The sequence below is a fragment of the Suricata suricatta genome, chromosome 3, assembly GCF_006229205.1.
Source record: "Suricata suricatta isolate VVHF042 chromosome 3, meerkat_22Aug2017_6uvM2_HiC, whole genome shotgun sequence".
NCBI classification, from domain to species: Eukaryota; Metazoa; Chordata; class Mammalia; order Carnivora; family Herpestidae; genus Suricata; species Suricata suricatta.
In genome coordinates this window covers 67423865-67442051 of record NC_043702.1, presented here as the reverse complement: position 1 = coordinate 67442051, position 18187 = coordinate 67423865, and the positions used below count along the sequence as shown (strand labels likewise).

Genomic DNA, 18187 nt, shown 5'->3' with positions numbered 1-18187 from the left:
GAAATGTAGCTCACCTAATCAACATTTTCTAAATATTTAGCCTTTCTTTCTTCATGTTTCCTATTCCCATGAATAAATGTATTGTTACACATGTATGTAACTTTGTCATTCATCTTTATATTTCTTTATTTTGCTCTGTCTTGTGTCTGTCTCTAACAGGCTCATCTCATCTCTGTACCTCCCTCATCTCCTACCCTTTGGGTACTCTAAATGCGTTGAAGGTTTCTGAGGTAGTGTAAATCAGCTTGGTCTCTAGGTTAATAGTAATGTACCTTTATGTCTTCATCCCAGTTTCCTTCAGTACACATGAGTTTCAGTGGATTAAGCAGTAGCAAATAATGATATACTTGAGCAATGTATTATTCGCCTTTTGATTTGAATTTGGCCAAATAGAAATGTAAAAGCTGCTGTTTGACAATACTTACATATATGATTTATTTAAAGAAGAAGAAAACTGTAGGTAAGGTATTAAACCAGTTAGTATAATACTTAATAGATATTTTGAGAACATGTTTTACAGTCGTGTTTCCATTATGAGATACTTTAATGACACTGATGTTACTTGAAGTTAAAAAAAAATGGTACTTTTGACAGAATCTCATGTTCCTTCCCCACAACTTTATGAAGAGGAAATGAGTATGCCAGTCTCACAATGGACTTAATGAAAAATTTATGAAGTAACAAGTAGGAAGGCAGAGCTTTCATTTTCTAATTAGTAGTTACTTGAATTACTCTGTTTTCTCCTATGCTTGTCCCACATCTTTTATAATTTTCCTTGGAAAAATAGATGGTCTATAATAACTTGTTATCTGTCTGATATATGTTCCCTCATGGAAATCCAGAGGAAAAACTGAATTCATGACTCAAAGGAAAATTAATTCAAGCAGTTGCTAAAATGAATACGACAAACTATGTACTTTAATTAATAAGATGTATGGCAAATATTAGAATTTTGATTTAAATGGTGAACTAGTTGAGTTTAAAAGCCTGGAAAAATAAACATATATAGGATAAAATTAGGTTTCTTAAATGTTTATATTGATATAGTCATGACAGTTTCCTAGTTAATACTAATGATGTTCAGTCTTCCTTAGTTTTTGGATAATTAACCCTAAATATAATTGGGTTATGAGTCAATAAATGTCTCTTTTTTTTAGATAGTCCTCTTCATGCCTCAAAATTATTTAGATATTATAATAACAGATGTGATTAAATATGGCAATGACATTTATTTGTAGGATACATTAATGTGAATAGTGATCAGTGGACAAAATGAAGGTAATATTAATAGACAAAAACATGTATGTTCACAAGCATTGTGGCATAGTGATTAGAAAAAGTATCATTAAACATTATCATTCATAAAGCTTCTATACACATATGTGAGTGCTAATCCTAACGTTATACCATTTTGTCCTGGAGGTGAGAATTCTGGCAAATTCTTTTTTTTTTTTTTTTAGTAAACATACTCCCTTTTGGTTGAAAGTATAATCCTCTACATGAGAATTGTCATTCTGTGAATTACTATTGTTTTAAACATCAGAGAGAAAATAAGGAATATCCTTTCAAAACCTCTGATTTTTCTTACGTAATAGTATTTAAGTTAATAAAAGTTGTCTTGAAATCCAAACCACCCTCACCCCCACTTCTTCTGAAAGCCAGCAATCGTTGGAATAAACTAAAGAGATCATTGTTTACAAAGATAAAGACTATAGTTATAAAATTTATTTTAATTTGTGGAAATTTTGGCCATCCAATAGACTATAATTCATGATTTTAGTTATATAGGTATTGAGGTATACAGATAATCTAGATGAATAACAAAATTTTAAGCCCCTTAAAGGCTTCTAGTTATTAAAAATAACCCAAAGCAAATTTGTCATTTGAATTTTTAAATAATATCTATACATTATTTTTGCATCCTGCCAAGTTTTCAGATGCTGCCTTGAAGATAAACACATTTATAATGTCTATTATTTCATTTTCACAAATTAACATAAAATTAAATAAAATTTGGAGTTCTCTTTAAATTTTGCAGGACTGATGACGTGATTAAATATATTTATTACTAACATTTACTTCTATTATTTAACTATTACCTCTGAAATGTAAAATATATCAGATTTGTGGTTTATATTGCTATATCATAGGCTAGTAGTTTCTATGCCTTTTTGCCTTTTTCCTGTACCAGCATACATTCTGTGTACATCTCTAGAATATAGAACTTGCAAGAAATTTCCTATATTCATCTATTATGTCTCCTACTAATTAAATACTGTCCATTAGGTCATTATCCATATCACTTTAAATATTCATAAAAACAGAACTTAAATCTCTTCCTGATTACCACCTTTATAGATAATATTTTATAAAATTGTCATCATCGTAGAACATTAATAGCTCTTGTTCTACAGAACAAGAACTTCAAGAATAGAACAATGAACCTCAAAATATTAATATTTACAAGAGGAAATACTAGTGCCGATGTTTAAAAGATATGTGAGCTGGAGGTAATTTACAAAATATTCTGCTTTTAAGGTATATATGTGAGAACATAGGCTATCTGATTTATTCAGATCTTAAGTTACAGCACACTGTCTATCCCATAAAATCTCTTTGAAGTTGGTGACTTTGCATTGGGTTGACTCTTTTTGTATGTAATTACTGATTGAGTTAAATAATTGTCCCTCTATGTAGTTCAAACCAAATGAATTGATTATTATAAAAAAAAGCTGAAATATGTTTATTTAATTTTCCATGCCTTGAATTTCACTACTCAATTTTATAGGGCATTCAGTATATTTAGGTTTAAATACATCTAATGTTCTAATTCATGAAAATATGGAGAAATGATGTGAAACTGGTGATTGAAGACATCTGTTAGCACAAATGCATTATGTAAAAGGTTTTTTAAGATTACAGTTATTATTTTGAGAATGATAAATGAAATGGCTGCTAATAAGTTCACAGTCATAGCTGCACACTGCAGCTAGAAATGGGAGAATGAAAGTAGTTGTAGCAACTTATGTCTGTTGTTTCTCTGTAGTTCCCATTTTTGTGGAATATGATATAATCAGAATGTGCATACATGGTTTGAGGTAAATTTACTTTAAAAATTCATTTTTAAAATCATAACCAAACATATTCTTTTGCTTTGTTTAGCAAAAGCAGAGAAATATTTAAGGTTTGGAAGAATATTAAGTTAATTTCTGTTAATACAATTTTAAAACATAAAAAAATTATACCTATTAATAAATGACCACTGCCTGAGAGCCTTAACGGTTCCCAAAAGAAAATTATAGTAATGTTTGAAAATAAATGACTAGTATTTGAAGTCACATTTGGTAATTTCTAGGTAACAAAAAATAAGTGGGATTTGAGGAGAGAATTTAAAGAAGAGATTATATCTGTATACACACCAGGACTTTAGAGAAGTTCTGATAAGCACAGACTCTAGTAAGTGGAGAGGATGAGAGTAAAGGTGAGCTTGGAATAAGACTGAGATGTCAGTAGATTCAGAGAACAGGTGGGCAGAGAGGAGAGGGTACTCCTAAGCCTCAGGAGAGTAAGAGCAATAGTTTGGAGTCAGTACGTTATGGTCATAATATGGTCAAGGCTTCAAAGCTAGTTTGTAATTACACATTCACAGCAAAACTAACCAGTGAGGATGGGGAGGGATTAGGGAAGAAGAGAGACACAAGGGAAATTAAGCATAATTTGTTCATTTTAATCATTTAATTGCAGAGTATGGGCAGATTTCAGGTAAGTTGTGATTGAAAAAGAGGTTTCATATTTAGTGAACAATGGAATTTAACTACCCAGTCACATCCCCACCTCTACTGTCCATTTAACCAATGCAATAATCTTCCTAATGGGAAAAAGACTACACAGTAATGAAGTTGCTGGTTAGTGTTAATGGAAGACTAATGCAATTCAAGGTTATTGATCTTTTCTCATGCAGAGCAATATCAGTATGCTTATATAATTGCATAGTAACAAGGATAAAATCATATTCAAAGTGTTAGTCCTGTGTAAGGGAAAGGTATTTCTATCTAACTGGACCTCTCATATAGAAATCTCTAAAAGCTATTGTCAAAGAATTTTTTCTCCTTGTTTTTTCAGATACACTAGAAGTTATAAATAAGCTGTGTACCTTTCAGATATTTGCCCTTTAAAAAAAGTGTACATTTAAAATTCTTCAGGTTGAGCTTAAATAATAATAGATATCTATCTTGTCAGGTGTATATATATATATATATATATGTCATATATACCTGTCATGAGTTTTGGGTGAAATTTAGAGATCAGTAATGTTTCCAAACCATGATTAGGTTTAAATATTTTGTAGATGATTTTCTTCATAGAGAATAACTTTTAGTGACAGAGTTTTAATCTAAGAACTGGCTTTCTTTTTCTTGACTGAATTCTCCCATTTCTAACTGTAACTGATAAATAAGAGTATTTGTATTGATATAGATCTATTTATATTGACCTTTCATGCTTACCTCATAAACTCATTAAGAAACCTCTGTTAGCCTAGATTAATTCATTTTTCACTCAATCTGTCTAGAATTCCGTAAGTAATTGTTTGTATTCTGTAATAACAATTTCTTTTAGCAGGTCAGGTTGTTTCTCCTCAGTCTGCTCCAGCCTGTGTTGAAAATAAAAACGATGTGAGCAGAGAAAACAGCACAGTTGACTTTAGCAAGGTAAGCTTCTCTCTCTCTCATGTAAGTAAGTCGCTGAGTTCTTACTAGACAGTCCTACCCATTTTAAGAGGTGTCAACACACCGTTTTGCATGCACTGTTTTTGGTTTCTTAGCCAAAGCTTTATCCTGTAATAGGTGATGTTGGCATTTAAGTTCACATGTAACATTTTGCTGATTCACAGAACCAAATGTATAAGTTTTATGTGCAGTCTTCGGGTTTCAGCCACTTGGTATAATGTATCTCCTCTAGAAAAAAGGACAACCAGACTTCACAGAGAACATCACAGACGTTTACTGTTGAAAGTTTTTGCTGGTTATCATTTTTCAAAATCATTTTTCCTCCTCGGAAAAACAAATCACGTAAAGCTACATCATTGTAATATAGCAAGGTATTAGTGTAGGGAAACACTAGAACGTGTTAAGACTGAGCAGATTTTGAATAAAAGCATGGTTAAAACTGACTCCGTTGAGGGATACATCTGAGAGACCATTCAAATGAAATCATTTACCTGAATGTATTCTAAGAAAATAGAATCCATGTGATTTTGGTCAGCAAATTCCTGACATTGTATATGTTCTATTGTAGGGTATAGCAAACTAACACTTGAACAGGAAAGAGGAGTTTCCCTATTGATGAAACAAAGACAGTCAAGAATTCTCTTTATCTGAGTGGCTGAAACGATCCTCACGCGGAGTGATTTCTTTCCCCCTCCCTAAAATACTTAGCCCTGGTGATCACTTTAACAGTGGGCGGAGGTGGGAAGGGGAGGCAGAGCAGAGGAAGTTGCCTGCATCAAGCTTCTGAGGATGAGTGGCCATCAGCTCCTTGTTGCTGTTTCAGAATGCCTCTGCCAATGCCTAAGTGGCCTAGGTCTAGTCATTGCATGTTCTCCCTCTGGTGCCTGGCGGAGTCTCCGTGGGCGGATGCTTTTCCAGCTTAAGTCTGTTAATTATGCGTGCAGGGACTGGGAGGCCAACAAAAGGGGCATACTAGTCCCTGTGGGATGAAACAAAGGCATGAAAAAGGACCTCCACACCAGCAAGAGAGAGAGGTGAGGGCACACGCGGGCTGTTTCTCCAGTGGTTCAGAGCTCATTTCACCATAAGGAGGCATGCAATTCGAATATTACGCCAGCTCGATGTATTCCATTTGCCGCTCCAGAACACACATCTTTTGAAAGCATCACATCTTCATTCATCTGCAAGTTGGAATAAAATTATCAGAAACTACCATACATTTAATTTCTGGAATTCTTCATTTGAAACAATATCTTAAAAGCAGTGACATAAAAAGTTGCTTACCTATTTATGCAGGCTCTAACAGTATAACAAGGGCATATTTAATATTCTCAAAAAATGATAATAAAACATCTTTTCAAATAAGCTACCTTTTAACTTGTTTAAAGGATGTAACCCCTTGACACTGAATTTTATATTTCCATATCATTTTGCTTTTAGTTCTCTGACCTATCTTTGTAGACTTCACCCCTGCTTTATCACATTTGAGAGCACATGAATACTGTCAACTAGAGGCAGTAGTCTTATCTTCAGGTCCCCAGAACAATTAGAACTACAGAAGAGAGAAAAAAATATATTCTTCCTTTTAACCCTTTTCTTCCTTATTGCACTCGCAATCACTGGGGCATTTCCTCTTTTAACAGGAAAGTGTAATTGTTATAGCACTTTACTCAGTGCCAACCATCTGCATTCCTCAGTGTTTTGGGCATATCATGATGCACTGCAAAGAACATGACTTTTGAGAAAGAACATCAGTTCATGAATTCTAACTCCAGCATTTATAATTTCTTGGAGAAGTTCCCTGAACTTCAGCTTTCTTATTTGTAAAATAAGAATAAAAATACCTATTTGTAATTTTGTTGTAAAGATTAAAAGAAATAATATATACAGAGAGCCTGGCAGAATGCTGATCATATAGTACATGTTCAGTAAAAAGTGGCTATTGTTGTTGTTATTCTTGTTCTTGTTAATATTAGTGGAAATAGTAGTATCAAAAATAAATACTAAACTAGAATATAATATGTTTTGGTCTCCCCTGGATGTCTAATACCTTGAACAGTGCTTGGGATGTATTTGTTGAGTGAATCCTATGAGATTTAGTATAATTTAAGCATTAAGTTCTGGCATTTTTTCCCAAGTAATACTTGTTACCATATGAATGGAAAGGGCTAAGTAATATGGTTGAGGAAAAACACATGTGATCTATCATTATGGGAATACATTTTTGTGTTTTTGTGCCAGATTTGACAGGTACATGAGTTAAGGGTTTGTTTGTTTGTTTGTTTTTAGCTCTAATGACTTTAGTTTGGTAGTGAATTTGTCAAAGCTAGGCTAGTCTCCAGGTTATTTTGTCTATGTAAATATTTAAGCTTTAATATGTAGATTCTAATTTAACAAATTTTTTTATGTCTTTTATTTATTTTTGAGAGACAGAGAGAGACAGCATGAGCAGGGGAGGGTCAGAGAGAGAGGAAGACACAGAATTCTAAGCAGGCTGCAGCCTCTGAGCTGTCAGCACAGAGCCCAATGCGGGGCTCGAATCCATGAACTGTGAGATCATGACCCGAGCTGAAGTCAGACATTTAACCAACTGAGCCACCAGGCGTCCATCAATCTATATATTTTTGACCCTTCCAATGGATAATAAGCTTATTAAAGTTATTAACTTAAGGAGTATTTTTGAATATAATCTGAGTCATCAGGTTTTTGCTTCCCATAAGTTTTTAAAAAGCAGATGTCTGAAAATGCTTTGTTATCTCTTTGTTTTTTAAACTGACATGGAGAAGATGACTATTTTAGTATTTCTCAGATGTTGGAGATATTTCTTTTATTTCAAATGGCCTAAAGACTACTTTATGTTACTTTCTATGTAGAGAGAACTTTCCTCTGCATCTATCTTTACTATGTGAAACATTTTACAGTGAGTTGAATTATTAAATCCTTGAACAGTATAAAACCTTAGAAATCTTCTCATTTAGAAAGTGAGAGAGTAAGAGACTGCTTAAGGTCACTGGCTGGTTAGTGTCACAATGCCATTTCTTCCCTTGAGAATCCCTATTAATTTTCTTGTGCTTTCTATAATGGCCTTAAGACTTAAGCTTTCTCCCTGAAGTCCCATTGGCATTTCCTTCCCATCTCAGCAAGTGGCCTGTCCAGACACTTCTTATATGCCACTATGATCTTCTGTCTAACTTTGTTCCCTAGAGATATATCTATTTCTCACCCACAGCTTACGTACAAAATGCCCAGAATAAAGCATCTTTCCCTTGTTAGCAGAAAGGTCTAGAGATCCCAGAAGCCTGAATGTAAATCCATATTCATAAGAGTATAGCTTGATTTCTTCAAAGTCCTATTCAGAGAACAAGAAAATCCTGGGGTTTCTTTGTGTGCATTTCAAGTGTTAGGGTCCACTTGAGGATTGTCTTAGAGACAATTGTTATATTAAATCTTAGTTTGATTGTCAACTAAGGTTCTTATGAATAGTATAATAGTATAAATATAAAAATATAGGGCTAATCCAGGAACAATATAAGATGTAATTGTATAATGTAATAATATAATTAGATAATGTGTTAAATAATCTCTTACCCCCAAATATATGACTACTCCAAGAATAATAGAATGTATTGAGTATAATATAATGGCTACTCCATATATATATTATTTAACTATAACTTATTTTTTTTTAATTTTTAAATATTTATTTATTATTGAGCGACAGAGACAGAGCACGAGCATGGCAGGGACAGAGAGAGAAGGAGACACAGAATCTGAAGCAGGCTCCAGGCTCTGAACTGTAAGCAATACAGAGCCCGATGTGGGGCTCGAACCCACAGACCGCAGATCCTGACCTGAAGTCAGACACTTAACTGACTGAGCCACCCAGGCGCCCTTTAACTCTAATTTATTATATTTTAAATCAAAAGCTAAATTTGCTAAACCTCAAGTTAAAGTCTGTATATTTTAGTGTTTTTCCTAATTAACAGATATAAATCAATCACATATTAGGTATTACATAATATAAAAATAATTTAAATGCTAGGACCATATATTTCCTTTTGTAAAATTAGACTATTTTAGCACACTATTTACTCCTTAATTAAATTGGATCATAACACATTTATTTGTATGATTACCACCAGTCTGAGGAACAGACTTCAGTAGTTAAGCCTATGGCATTTGCCAAACAATAAATAACAATAAATGAGTTTATAGAATGTTTTTGGGTGGAATTTAAATGTCTCATTATGACCGTTGTTACCAATATACTTCATATTTATCAATTGTAGATTTTCTTAAAACTAGTTTCTCATTTTAAATTTTGTTCTAGTGTATTAACACTGTATAATTGTTATTTCCATTGGGAGAAAGAAACTTAGTTGTTTATTTTGTTAGGCTCTAAAACACTTATGGAGATGAAGATATACTATGTTTTTCTCATAGGGCTAATAGGGTGTTTTATCCTCTTCTTGAAAATGTATGCATTATCATAAAATTGCAAAGCATTACCAATTTAAAGCATTTTCATTGTATGCATTTCTTCTAGCTAGACAAGTAAACACAAAAATATGATAATATTTCCCATGAAATTTAACCTTCCATTATTAAGGTAAATAACTACTTTGTATCTATAAATTAAAAAGTCAGATTAGATAAAAGGAAAATATTTACCATATGATATCCCAATGTATATGTTTTATGAGTTTACAGATTTATATTTGGAAGTATATTTGTAGTTTGAAATTTTTGGAACTTATAATACTTGTCATACTTTTATAGGCAGTCTTGCTCTGTTATTTTTCTTTAAAATAGAACATTGGTTCTATTTACTGTTTTTAGTGGAGTACTGAAGATTATTTTTATGTTTAATCCTGTGATAAAATGTGGACGTCACATAGTAGGATTTCTGTCTTATGACACCCATATCTTACAGAAAAATTAAATAGTTATAAACCTTCCCAATAGCTAGGCTGAGGTCTTGATTTCTGAAAGCAACATACTAAATGTAGTTACTGCAGTCTGGCTATGGACTTCCTAAGGTCCTCATCCAAAAGTTCTTAACTTTATTCATTGTGTACTTCTTATAAATTATCTTTTCAAATCATTAAATTTGCAAAACAACCAAAAAAAAAACCCCATAAAAAACCTACCTCAGCCTCACGTGTATTTGCCAGAGCTCTTTTCTCTCTTGCACCTATTCCACCGTGATCTTGGGCCCGCATTTCGTTCACGTGAGATCGTAAACCAGTTACTGCAGCAGGTAAACTCTTATCCTCCCTACAAAAAAGTATCCACAAAAAGCAACTCAAATAAATTAGAATCAAGAAAAAGGCCTGTGAAATTGACTTTAAAGTCATTGCTTAGTTTTCACTGAGGCCCTGTGCATTAAAAATTGATATTTACTTTTAAGAGTGTTTTACAATCATTTTTCAGACTTCGCCTTTTAAGTATTTCTTCTCGTAAATGATTGCTTTTGTTTTGTGTGCATTCATCTCAAACACAGACATCTCATATCAGAAATTCAACTATGCCTTTTCAGCAACCTCAAATGTTAATTCATTTCTTGTTTTCTTTACTTTCCTATATTTAAGTTCTAATTTCTGATGAGAAATTAAAATTGAAGTATTGTCAGGCCAAGTATAGAATGTGAAGGATATAGAAAAACTGGAAGAAAGATGGGGACTAAAATCATGAATTATAAGGAGAAACATTATATTTCTTTTGAAATAAGCATATTTTGAGTATTAATTGAAATATTTGTACGCAAAATTCAGATAATATAATATAAAAATATTTAAGCCTTTTGGCAAATACTAATTAAATGATAATTAAAATATATTCATGTAATTGAGCACGTATGCTTTTCTCCCTGAAAATTTCAAGATTGCTGATGCTGAAGAAGTTTCTTTTAAAAACATTAAAAAGAGAAACTAGGGTATTCAGCTTATATATGAGAACTTTGAAAAACACACAAGAAAAAAGTTATTATATTTAAGGAGCAAATGAGATGTTTATTTTAAAGCTAGATTTACATGTTATTTATATATGTTATATTTATTTCACTTATATTTATTGATGGGTTACCACGTGTGAAGCACTGTGCTGGAATATGACTCAGCAAATTTTGGTTTATTTTATTTTACTCTGTGATACTCTCAGGTTGATCTGCATTTTATGAAAAAGATTCCTCCAGGTGCTGAAGCTTCAAACATCTTAGTCGGGGAATTGGAGTTCTTAGATCGAACTGTGGTTGCATTTGTGAGATTGTCTCCTGCTGTATTGCTTCAAGGACTGGCTGAAGTACCAATTCCAACCAGGTAAAAAGTATAAGAGCATCTTTTGCATTTTTCTGAAACTGATTTTTTTTTTTGGAAAATAAAAAATGCCCAAAGCCAAAACTAGAAAACCAGGAGTAAATACAATCTCCTCTGAAAGTTCTTCTAGAAATGAATGTGTAATGCAAAAAAATTCTTCCTTCTTGTTTGTGGAAGAGGAGAGACATACTTTAACAATTACTCTGCCCTCTCCTACTTCCTCTCCGATTCCCATGTTTTCTGTTAGGCATACTACTCATCTCTGAATACCCTGGTCTCTGTCACCATATAAATCCTTTCTTGTTATGTTGATAAAAAGGATAAAGTGTGGGGCTTTCCTCAAAGATTGCATTGTGGCTAAAGATTGGTTGTGGGCTAAAGAGAGGATCCTGTATATGAGTGTGGTCAGGCTCAAAAAAGTTAAAGTTCATGGCTTTTGCTTGAATTAGTAGGCCTTCCAAGTACATGCTAGTGTCATCAGTAAGAGAGGCCTTGCTCTATCGAATGTACTGGGTATTTCCATCCCAGGCATGTTATGTTTCCCAGACACAGAGACTGAAGAATCATTGGTAGTAGCATCATGGTGCTGTGGTTTAATTCAAATCAAAAGCACAAGTTTAATTTGATAACCTAAACATATTTTTCATTCAGCTCTACATAGAAACTAACAACTATGGGTTAATACAAACTGAGTTACATTGTTTATCATTAATCTCTATTTTATAGGTAAAATATATGCCCAGGGGCAAAATTGTGGGAAAAAAAAAAAACACTGACTTAAGCATGTTAGGTTCCTAGCAATTCATTCAGGGGACCTTGTTTTCTTCCTTTTCCCGTCCATTAAACAGGATTTCTATATACAGACAGCCATTTGCTCCATTTGCATTCACATAGCAAAACATACTTAGAGAGGGCCCCATTTCCCTCATGATTGGTGCCCTCTGATTGATGCAACTGTTCCAAATGGTATTAGTATGCCTCCACTCCCAAACACTGAATGCCTCAGCCACTTTATATATGATGAGAAGTTCAGGTGTGAGGTTTGTAAGACATGTTTCCTCCATGGGCCTCTGGCCTTAACTAAAAACATAGCATATTATATCATTCTGTGCTTTGATTATGGGTAAGATATTCCAAAAATGTGGACTAGTTTAGCCAGGAGAGGACTCATGTCAAAAGAGCTCAGCAGAGGGAAGAGAGATCTGGCATTCAAATACCCATCCCTGAATCTGTGACAGGAACAGAGTGGAGGGAAGAACCTGGTTACCATTCAGGTTGTAGGAAGAAGTGTCCGTTCATCCCGTTGGAGGGCTACTGAGAGTTTTAATACATGCTGACTTCTTTATAAAGAGGGAAGATGACTTGAACACATTCAAGTAGCATCTGACTGATTAGACTGCATTTTTTCTATATACAACTGGCAACCTATTCAGAGTTGCTGGGAATTTGGACTTCAGATGTAAGATGTCAGACTTACTAATTGTAGAGGTATTATTTTAGTAGTTTAAAGTTCCTTTTCAGTTCTCCAAGCAGTGCATTCTTGTTCCACCATTTAGGAAGGTGTCTGATGAAATTCTGCGTCAATGATGGCTATTTCTGACAATGATAGTTCCTGCATTTCAAAGGAGAGAAAAGAAAAATTCCCAGGAGTAGAGAAAAGTCTTAATGGGGTTATATACCCTCACTTTGAAAACTGTCAAGGTTTAGGTGACCTCATTTCATACTGCCATAGCAAAATATGTGTAGAGAACAATGGAGGAAAAATTAGGGGCACAGTAGAGCCACTGTGTAAGGGAGAGATTAAAAAGACTAGACTATTTAGTTTGTAAAGGTGAAAAATGGAAGAAGATTAGTTAGACAAGTAGAATAAAGAAAGCTGTTCAAGGTTCCTAATTATTCTTTCTTAGGAGGACAAAAGGGCACACCATGAATATAATAGCACACATAGTAAAAATGTCAGAAAATAATTTTTTAGGACTTTATAAATAGCCCATGAAGTAGAAACCTGAAAAACAGCAAGATGTACATAGGTTATAAAATCTCTTAGAAGTATTATAGTTGATAAAGCATCTGCCACCACATTAAGCTGGTCCTCTTTTAAATGTGTAGTAGACATTTCTGTATAGTAGAAAGTGACTTGGGTTCAGGTTAAAACTAACACAAACAATTAAGGTCAGACTCTTCGAGACCGTGTAATACATGCTTCATGTAAAAACATGTACAATCTCTAAAGTTTTTAGTTAAATGAAAGGTAGGAGTATAGTATTTGATTTGGTATACCTTATAAAGCTATTCATCTTCACACCTAAGGGCATAAACCGTTTAACAAACTAATACCACTGAAGTATATTGTAGAATATAAGACATTTAAAAATTTTCACAATTTCCCTGCAGCATTGACCTTTCTCAGAGACAAGACAATTGCCAGTCCTCCAAAGCTAGAGCATGTATTAATTTCTTCAAAAACTCCAGTTGTGATGATGACTTTGCTAGACTTTCAGTCTAATTTAGATGGAATATCACAATGTAGCTAGTGTTTTTATTCCTCCATAATTGGAATTAACAGATCATTAACTCCCTGTTTCTCCTGCCTAGTTTATCTTTGATTCTTGACAATAATTTTTTACTTAATGTAAATTGTACATATACCTACTGTTTTTTTGACCATGTTCTTTGTTTATACTAGTAAGTTACCTTTTTCCTCTTTGCCCCATTCTACAATTTGCATATTAGTGAGTTCTCTTCCTTATAATTCAGAGAGTTTAATCATATTTTACTTTTCTCACCTTCCTCCTCTAAGGATTATAGAATCCTTAAAATTCTCACTATCATGTAGGCTCTAAGGGTAACTATATGGAAAAATTCTGAGATCAAAATTACCATGGATTCCCATTCCTCAGGGATCTTAAGCATAAGAGTCAATCATCATAAAATGTTTCCAAACAATAATAAATTGTGAAAAAATATGTAAGTATTTTACATCAAATTCCTCATCTTAAATTAGTCCTTTGAGCTGAGTGATTCTGTAACTACTAAAGTTATTTTTTATATTTCTACCTTGAAACTTTTTTTTTCTTCTTAATTACAGATTTTTGTTCATTCTTCTGGGACCCCTGGGAAAGGGTCAACAGTACCATGAGATTGGCAGATCAATTGCAACCCTAATGACAGATGAGGTATTTATTCAAGTTCATTGGGAACATTTTCCCCACTAGGTACACTTACCTTTTGGAGTTACTGTATTCATGACTATTTGTTGTGAATCAGATTTCTCTCTTTTAAATCCCCCTTCTTCTATGTCTTGAGTATAAAATTTCCTTTGGGAAAATTTGTTTGAAAGGGGTAGTAAATTCACACACATGAATAGAATGCTTTAAAACCTCATACTGTAAAGAAAATCTTTATTTAGTGACATTTAGAGGTTATTTCTTAATATTCCCTTTATAGTATATGGCCTGCTAAAGTGAGCACCATTGTTGATATCATTACAAATCTTGTTTTGGGCAAAATAATTCTAGGACCTCAAGAGAGAACAATGGCAGTGTATTTGAATAGTATATATGACAACAAAAGCTATGCAACATCTATCAACTCTCTTTACAGTTTTTCCTGAATGTTCTTAACCTGAGAGTCTTTGAACCATTAGAGGAGCTTCAGATGGATTTCAAGGGTGCTGTGATCTCTATGATACAGCACAAAAGTTTTTCCATGTAAAAAATTGGCATGTCCTTTTTTTGGACTGGAAAAAGCTTTTAGCAGCTTCGCAAGAGGTATATGTCTCGAAAATGTATGCTCATAAAAATAAGAACATAAGTACTAACATATAACTGGTTTCTTGTATCTCCAACACCTTATGGAAATCTATTGTTTGTTTTTTATTGTTAAAGAAGAGCAGGTACAGAAGACCACAGAAGGGCCATACATTCAAAATTCAGTAGTAAATAATAAACAGGTTATACATTTTTTAGACTCACCTAAAGAATTTATTTATTGAAATACATAGCTTTGGATTGAAAATTTGAAAAAGAAAACAGATCAGTATTCTTATATAGTTTTTCCTTATGTTTATGAAATCTGAAAATTTGAACTTTGATATAATTTCTATTATATCTGTCCAAATTATGTTTTATGGTTTTGTATGTATCTATTATTGATACTTATACATGGGAAATCAAAAGCTAGAAGAAAGCATAGTTTTCATCAGTTTGAGAATCAGCTTAATGAGTGTATTCATTTCCTGTGTCTACCATAAAAAATTACCACAAACCAGGTGATTAAGACAGGAATAACTTATTTTCTCACATTTTGGGGAGCTAGAAGTGTGAAGTGCAGGTGTCAGACCACATTCTCTCCGAAGGCTCTAGGGGAGAATGTTTCCCTGTCTCTCCAGGTTCTGGTGGCTCCTGGCATTTCTTGCCTTGTGGCAGCAAAACTCCAGCCTTCACCTCCATCTTCATGTGGTCTTCTCCCCTGTGCCTCTGTGTTTTCTTCTTTTTTGTCTTTTACAAGGACACCTGTCATTGAATTTAGGGCCCACTCTAATTTAGGATGATTTTATCCTGAGATCTTTACCTTCATTATATCTTTAAAGACCTGTATTCCAAGTAAGGTCACATTCTGGGGTTCAGGTGGATTTATGTTTTGAGAGGACACTACTCAGTACACTACAGTGAATATCATTTTATTGAGGATATCTGAAAGAAGAAAGGGGAGTTTAAAAAGAAAAGGGCTTCATGAGGACCACCCACTTGCTCTAGTATAACTCTCATGAGAAGACACTCACAGTATCTTTGCTTTTAGTGGTTCCATAATGATTAATATTTTACAATTTTTACAGCATTGCAGAATATATGACACTGTGATTTGTAGCCCACAATTTAAGTACTGTCACTTTTATGCATATTCCATGTTATATTATGTTTCCGCATCTAAGACATTAGGGCATTACATTAAGATGTTTCTGGGGCATGAAATAGGTTATACGATAAGAGGCACACATTGTGTCGTGGGAGGTGAGTATATACTTAAGGTATCTAACCTTTCCTAATCCTTCCCTTCCCCAATTAGGAGTCAAGACTTTCTCAAAAGAAAGATTTCAACTCCAGAGGTTTTAAAAAACTAATCCAGGGGGCATGGAACAACAGAGAAGCATCCATGTTTTTGAAATTTTAGGGTTAGAGTGACAGCAGAGAAAGGATTTTCATCTCTTTCCCTGATCAAAGCGAACTACCCAATTTGAGAACAAGCATTGGCCTTCTAATGAGGGCTCAAACATAAATCTCTTAGATTTGAAAGTTTAGAGCTTAGTTTTAGGGTAATTTGTAACTCTTCAGCAGTGGGACAGAGAAGCAGAAACTCAGCCAGAAAGTTACTATAGAAGATGAGAGCGATTAATTATACAGGGCATGTTAATTATAATAGTACATTAATTGAATATCAAAAAGTGTTTGTTTTCTCTTTTAAAAGAGAAAGAACTTTCTTGTTGTTCAGAACACAGGTAGACAAGTTGTTTTGCTTTGTTCAATTACTTTGAGGCAATGAATAATTACACTCATTAAGAACAAAATTTAGTATGTTGGTTCATAAAGCTTAGTTAAGGAACTAGTGAATTGGATCACAGTATCAAACTGGACATTCTGTGACAGCACTTACCGTTTACTATTCATTTTTGTCAGGTGCTCAAAAAAATGTTTTGTTGACTGAGCTCTTGTTTGTCTTTCTCCTCTCCATCCTGGAAACTTCTTGTATCTAGTCCGTCTTTTCCTTTTGTATCTTTAGACTTAGCATAGTGTCTGATCTTCAGCCAGGGCTTAATAATTTTTTAAAGAGTTAATGACTGAATGTGCTAACAATACCTGATCTTGAATCAATTCAGTAATCTATTTTGTTCCTTTCTGCTAAGCATTACTGGAGATAAATTGCATGATTTTGCTTATTGGCACCACTGCCATTGTATTAAGCCCTTTCCATTCTTAAACATTACCAAAAGCACACCAAAGAGCTTTTGTTTATATAAATAGCATGCTGATATTTATCATAATAGGACTTAAAACTGAGAATTAAAAAAAATCTGTATTTATGAAGTTCATTTTAAAATAATAAAATCAATATATATTGACATATGTTTAAAACATTGCTTTATGAAAACAAAGGAAAAACAAAAAACATTAGAGTGACATCATTTTCCTTGTTCTTGGTTTTTGAGCCAATTTTCTCTTAACCGATTTTAAGTCAATACTGACTTTCTGTTCAATCAGAGACCATGCCCAAATATAGCAGCTATTTAAGAAATACATGTCAAATACATGTCTATTTTTTTCCATCCTTAAAATGACATCCCTTACTGCTTCACATAGCATCTACCATTGAAGAACTGTTGACTGAACCTGAATCTCACACAGCTTTGAAGGAGTAGTGTCTACCTGTTCTCAATATCTTAGCTTCATTCATCTCAGTAAGTTTTAGTCTGATGTTTGTCACCACCACTGTACTAAAACTGCTTTCAGTAAGGTCCCTATTTACCAAATATACGATTCCATGTTCTGTAGTCATGTCACTTGATCTCCTATTGGCATTTGACATTGTTGAACACCTGTTATTTCTTTTTGTTTTTTCATGAAGAACAACGAAAATTAATTGTGTGTTTTGTGTTGAGACTAAAACTATGAAATATGAAGTATTGCTTAAATACATTTTATGTTCAATGAGTTTTGTACTTTATCTCTCATATGAAAGTTTTTTAATATGCTTGGAATTGATTTTTATATAGGAGATGGGTAAAGATCCAATTTCATTTTTATATAATCACTTGGCTTAGTACCATTTACTGGTTAGTTCATCATTTACTCAGTGGTGGGTGATGAGTGCTTTTCAAAAAAAAAAACACCCATCCATCTCTGCACCATCACTATTTTAATTATAGTATCTTTAATATAATGAGTCTTGGTCTCTATTAGGTCAAATTCCTTCTTCACTTTGTTCTTTACTAACTAATTCAATAAATATTTGTTGAATGTGAACTATTTATCAGGCACTTTTGCAGTTGCTGGGGATATATGAGTGAACAAAATAGACAAGAGCCTTTTATTTCATTGAGCTGATAGTCTAATGGAAAGACAGACTAACACATAAAAGTAAAATATATGA

The 18187-nt window shown here is 33.4% G+C and overlaps 1 protein-coding gene across 5 annotated transcripts in view; it reads left to right on the top strand.

Annotated features, from left to right (window-relative positions):
* SLC4A10 (solute carrier family 4 member 10) overlaps window positions 1-18187 on the top strand; it is a 293603-nt gene that overhangs the window by 184721 nt on the left and 90695 nt on the right. For 3 of the 5 annotated variants that reach the window (XM_029934491.1, XM_029934488.1, XM_029934487.1), the window contains exons 7-10: window positions 4618-4709; window positions 5672-5761; window positions 10887-11044; window positions 14130-14217. In XM_029934491.1, coding sequence (XP_029790351.1) covers window positions 4618-4709; window positions 5672-5761; window positions 10887-11044; window positions 14130-14217 — 428 coding nt within the window. The remainder of the gene's footprint in view (window positions 1-4617; window positions 4710-5671; window positions 5762-10886; window positions 11045-14129; window positions 14218-18187) is intronic. The other 2 variants (XM_029934489.1, XM_029934490.1) reach the window with 2 other exon arrangements.